This window comes from Mycetomoellerius zeteki, unplaced genomic scaffold, assembly GCF_001594055.1.
Source record: "Mycetomoellerius zeteki isolate Tzet28-1 unplaced genomic scaffold, Tzet1.0 scaffold1007, whole genome shotgun sequence".
NCBI classification, from domain to species: domain Eukaryota; kingdom Metazoa; phylum Arthropoda; class Insecta; order Hymenoptera; family Formicidae; genus Mycetomoellerius; species Mycetomoellerius zeteki.
Genome location: NW_017255920.1, coordinates 23836 through 29994, shown reverse-complemented (window position 1 = coordinate 29994; position 6159 = coordinate 23836). Strand labels below are relative to the sequence as shown.

General features: G+C 32.9%; 1 protein-coding gene across 1 annotated transcript; it reads right to left on the bottom strand.

Annotated features, from left to right (window-relative positions):
* Nucleotides 1-5: 5 nt before the first annotated feature.
* Nucleotides 6-5749, bottom strand: LOC108731363 (G-protein-signaling modulator 2-like; the record flags this gene model as incomplete). The annotated part of the gene is given in 9 exon segments (XM_018461665.1): nucleotides 6-194; nucleotides 404-517; nucleotides 519-563; nucleotides 565-874; nucleotides 1785-2024; nucleotides 2110-2177; nucleotides 2179-2253; nucleotides 4350-4715; nucleotides 5446-5749. Coding segments are annotated over 9 exon segments (1452 nt in total), but the record flags the coding sequence as incomplete, so codon positions are not given.
* Between the last annotated feature and the right edge of the window lie 410 nt (nucleotides 5750-6159).

Here is a 6159-nt window from a genome sequence, read left to right as displayed (position 1 = left end):
GGCGTAATTGTTCGGTATTTTGGATTGCGCTTCGTGTTGAGCGCGCAACGTTGATCATCCATTCTGCCTGATTGAAACCGGGATAGCAGATCGAAAAAGTTATCTTCCTCCTTTTGAGAAGGTTGCGACGCAACGTTGTCGTCTTTGTCCAATACGATTTCCGATTTATCTTTCTGCTTTGCATCAGGTGTGAGCTGATTAAATACAACAATTGTTAGTTTTATTAATGAAACGTGTTTCGCATTTTTAATTCACAAAATTTTAATTTTTTTCATATAATTTTTTATCAATTTAATTTCAATGTTGATATTTTAATATAAATTATTAATTGCACTTAAAATTAAAAGATTTAAATTAATTCATTACTTCAGTATTGTTTCAATAATAGAAAATTTGTGCAAACCTTAATAAGATCAAGATTGTCCATACTTTGTCGCCTGAATCTGTATCTACAAGGCATAGTTGTCGGAACATTCAATGTCGCATTTGTGGTTAATTTTTGGGTGTTTAGATTCTCCTTGTTGATTTTTTTCTAGACCGAGGATTTTTTGTAAGTCATCTTGCAACGACGTTCATCTGCGCAGTAGCTTGGCCCATTTGATCTTCCAACTCTTTCGAGATGTGCAGATGCAGATTCGAGTAGTGCAGCGCTTTCTCATGATTGCCCATAGCGGCGTAAGCATTGCCCAGCGACCAACAGGCACGTCCTTCGCCGACACGATCCTTTAATTGCTGAGCTATACTCAGATGCCACAAGTGATACTCGATGGCCGCCGAGTAATCGCGCAGGAGAGTATACGTGTTTCCCAGAGAATAGCATGCTTGCGCTTCTACCTCGCGATCTCCCAATTCCTGTGCAAGAACTAAGGTCCTCCTAAATAAAATTGAACAAAATTTTTAATTTTCGATAATTTTGCAAATTGCGAATTTATTTAAACTCTTTACGTAGCAATTAAAAAACATGACCAAAATACGTTCCCCTCAAAATTAACATGACCAAAATACGTTCCACCCTTTTACCTAAAATATTATTTTTTTTTAAAATTACAAACGAAAAAGGTTTTGAAAATGGTAAATTAAAATGGGTCATCCTGTATAAGATATTTGTGCTTATCAGTGTGAAATCATTAGCAGCTTTCTAATTTGCATACTTATTTGCAGCAATAATATTAAATTACAATAACACAAATTAAATGTCAATTTAATTTGTGATGTCACTACTCCAGCTTCAATTTAAGACTGCGTTTTAAGAGCGAATCAGCTTTCAGTTGGCTTGAACTGGAAATTGTATAAATTCACAAGAAACATTATTAGGTACGAAAAAATATTATTAAACCTTGACCGAATATAGCGTTTACCACTCATGTGTGTTTAATCTCATTGGTCTATTTTCACTTAATATTGTAAAATATCTGTATTTTCATATCAAACACATCTTATTTAATTATAAATCTTTTCTTACTTTTAAAACAAAAATTAAAATGAATATTTATTTGAGAAATAAGTAAAAGAAATAATGATGTGAATAATCGAGATATGTTCGTAAAAAGAAGTGACATTATGTTGTAGTAATTCTTAAAATATATGTAACCACTAAAATTGTTGACACAATTTTGTGCTTGTCAAAAGCATAAGTTAAAAATGTTTGTTAAACTTGTACAACGAAAATGGCTTTTTGGACCAAACGAATATATGAATTCATTGTCTCCAAAAAGTTAAACATCAATGCTATTTGAACAAAATAACAAAGGGGCATGATTATAATTTGGTAAAACCATATTTACTTGTAATGCTGTGCAGCCTTCTCAAATTCGCCTAAAAATATGTGCGAATTTCCTAAATTGCTGTTGGCTCTTCTTTCCGCTGGTTTGTCGCCAAATTCTCTGGCAATTTTTAAACGTTCATTGTGATAATAAATGGCCTGTTGGAAATCACCTAATAAGTAGAATGTATTGCCCAAGTTGCCGCACGCTCTACCTTGAGCAGCAGAATCCTCCAGTTCCCTCATAAGCTCTAAATTTTCTCTGTAGAAAAACGAAAGACACTAAGAGACATGTACAACATAAATTTTAAAATTAATTGAAAACAATTGTACGGATTAAATCTTACTCATAATAGCGCACCGCCTGTTGCAAGCACTGTCGAACATCTTCAGAGAACTCTCCTGGATCCTGATGATCCTATTCTACCTGCTTGCTTGCCCTTCGCATGATACACATTTCCTAAATTGTACAGGGCTCTTCCTTCACTAAGCTGCACACAAAGAAATTATAAATTTATAAAAAGACTATAATTTCTCAAACTATTTTATTTATTTCTTTTGTAGTGCAGTTTTATAAATGTGAGATCGGAGTGTACTAGGGTCAGTTTCACCAACACCGATTAAGCTTAATCTTGATTAACTATCAATCGTAATTAGCCAATTCTTCTAAACAGCAAATGCGATTGATCAGTTAACGGCCGATTAAATTAACTGTTGGTGAAACTGATCCCTAGTATAGCATAAAACAGTACACCGTCAGTAACAAAGGCTACGTTGACACCGTGTATTTAGGCCGCGTACAATAGATGTCCTTGTTTATCCTGTAGGTTAAACAAAGACACCTATCATATAGGTCGCGGACTAAACGCGCACGGTGCAAACGTAGCCATAAGGCCTGTTCTTTTTGGCTAAACTTTTGCACTAGTTCATCTTTCTTCCTTTTCTCTCCAGGAAGAAAGAAGAGGAAGAAAGATGAACTGGTGCAAAAGTTTAGCCAAAAAGAACAGACCTATTGATAAGAAGGTAATAACCTAACCTAATCTTCCATATATATAGTCGCGATATATACGTTATATCTTGCGGAACAGCAGTATATAAATCGACAAAGATAATATTTTACATCGAAGTGGATTCTAGAAATCATCATACACTGATATACATTAACTTGTATGTATTTTGTATAGATAACTGCTGTGAAAGGAAAATAATAAGAACTTGTGTTACTACCAATTACATGTACTATGTCAATTTTCAGACTCAGTTTCTCAGACACTCTTTTGTTTGTCTTATAAAAAAGTTAATTAATTATTGCAAAGTTCGAAATCCATTATTAAAATGCCAATGTTTTCGTGCACATTGCAGTTCACTTCATAAAGGCGAGAAGCAGCCTGATATTAAGCTTTCTAATTTGTATTTATGTTTCTACAGTTTTGTTTTTTATTTAAGGATGTACAGTGAGAGCAAAAGGGTATTCGTACAAATTTTTTATAAAGGAAATTTTTTATAAAAAATCTTATTTGTAGAAAATAAACATTAATTAGCATTTTATACAATGAATACATTCTGTTTTAACATAAACAAATGAGCTTCGCATGTATTCCTGATTTTAGGAGCTAAATTTCTCGACTGTACGAATACTTTTTGAGCATCCAAACAATACAATTTTTAATTTTCACTTATTTTTCAGATGATATATTTTCTATATTTAATACACATCTTTTTGGTATATATAATTTTAAGAAACATACAGTCTATCTTATTCTTTATGAATAAAGTGTTAATTACTCAACAAGAAATGATCATCAATTAAACGTCAAATCAACGTCAAATTGAAATCATTATATCGATATCAATTCAACATCAGTTCAATGACTCATTTCTCGCTAGATAATATTTACTTTTTAAAAATATAGTTTTTTTAAAAAATATTTTCTCTGTACCAATACTTTTTGCACTCACTGTATATATATTGCCATTCATTTTTACAAGTGTGTTAATATTTATACTTTAAATAAACTATATATGTATAAAAGTTATATTTATAACATTCTATTTTTATTGAACAACTCATTCTTGTAATTCATTTACTACTTTCTTCGTTATTATTTTATTGGTACAATTATAAACTAAGAATAGTAACAAAAATCTCAATTTTTTGTATCAGTTCTTTAAGTATCCAAAATGATTTATGTAATGTTGCATTGCGATTTACAAATTAGTAGCAAAGATTTAGAACAAATAAATATTTTGTTCATTTATAAAACTAATTTGCTTTGCAATGTAATTTCACATAAATTATTTTGAATACTTACAGTACTAATAAATTTAAAAAATTGAAGTTTTTGTTACTATTTTATAATATATTTCCATAGATTTTTATTAGAGCATCAAAATAAAAAAATACTACCTTTATTGGAATAATTTTTTATCATAGTTTCTAAATCGCTGTTTCTAAACTTTTTGTTACTTTTAAATGCAATATAGAATAATTTTTTCAAATTTTAAAAATATTTGTAATACATCCTTTAAGAAATAGAAAAGTGGTACATCAGTATCGGTAATTTTTTTCTTGTCAAAATATAGGTACCTTATCCCCAATCTCTCTGGATATCTCCAGATGCCTCTTGCAGCATATCATGGCTTCGTCAAACTTTCCAATAACTTTCAGTGTGTTTCCCAGATTTCCACTAGATTTTGCTTCGCCCAGTTTGTCGCCCATATTCCTGGCGAGAGTCAGGTCTAGCTTGTGATACTGCATTGCTTTGACATAGTCACCCAGATAGAAGTACGCATTACCCAGTTGGCTGTAGATAGCACTTAGTATTCGCAGATCGTCTGTGCCAGCCTGGATTGCCGCCTGGAAGAACGCCACCCCGGATTTGCAATCGCCAGCTTTGCATAAGCGTTCGCCCTCCAGCGCTAGTTCCAGACACATGTTCCATCTCTCGCTATTCTGATAAATGTTACAAACATCATATTACATGAGATATTATTTCTTACAGAAAATGTTTGATATTTTCAGTTAATCGTCGCAGACTTTGCATGTCATAAAGAACGTTTATCAAATTGTTAGTGAAATACATTAGAGTTATAGAGTGATTTTGGAAAATTTGCAAAATAATATTGAATAAATATTCAGTTACTAATATAAAATATACATCTTTTAAAACTATGCAAATTACACATCATGCAAATGTTTGTGATATATTAACTATACAATAAAAAATGTTATACAGACAAGATGAAACAAATTTATTCTTTGATTCTACAAAGTAGATAAAAGAATAAAAGATAAAGCAAAGCTTGATAACGAAAAGTTGAAGATGGAAAAATGTTGAGCTTGATATTGGATTAATTATTGCATAGAAAGACTCAGTAATATGCGTTTTACTATGAAAATGTGAAGATTTAAGAAAAAATTAATTCAAATATTTATTTCACTTGAATGAATGAGACTGTTCTTAATAAAGATGTAACAAAATTTGCTCCGGAACATAAAAACTGAGATAGAGTAAATTTTCTTGTGAGCTCACTCCGAAATATAATAACTTATATCATAGTAAAACGGAGTAAATGATTGATTGACGAAACAAAATTGTGTATAAAGAAACAGGTGTGGCAGCGATAAGCATGAGTCACGCGTGGGAAGCTCAGCGTCATTAATTGGGCGTTGATTCACTCACTTGTCCCTCGGACGACAGATTCTCCGCGCTGGCGCTTAGAGACATTCTAGCCTATTCGTAACACCTTTCCTTCAGCAGAATGAGATCCGACTCGTTCAAACGCCGTTAAAACAAGGCGGCTGTACGTTGCTATCGGTTCGCGAAATAACTGTACTTGCTCTTCGTAACATGATACTCGAGAACTCCGATTGTAGGAATCAGCTTATTGTTGCGCTATCCTCCAAGCATAGCCCTGAACCCTTTTACTCCGAAGCGAAGAGCTGCTCCGACGCGAAACGGTTCTGGAGCGTCCAAACAAATGGCGCCGTCGGTATCGGTGAACTCAGATGGGAACCTTTTGACGCATGCGTTACTACCATAGAAGGGGAACGTATGCGTATGTCCCCAACATTCTTGTACGCATGCGTATTTTTATATAATAAATAGATATGTATATTGCTTGATTTATGCTTCAGTCTCAACCCTAAAATCCTAAAATTCAGCCAATAAAGGGCTGCCAGTCTTAATTAACTGAAATCTGTATTCCATTTGTTGAATTTTAGGATTTTAGGATTAAGACCGAAGCATACTACCTTGATCAAAAAGTTCCCGGAATTCATTCAGAAAATTCAAAATACAAGTTTATTCATCAAAAGTGATATTGTCCCCTTCAAAGTACTCCCCATCGACTGCAACGCACTTATGCCAGCGCTTGATCCAGCTCTCGAAACATTT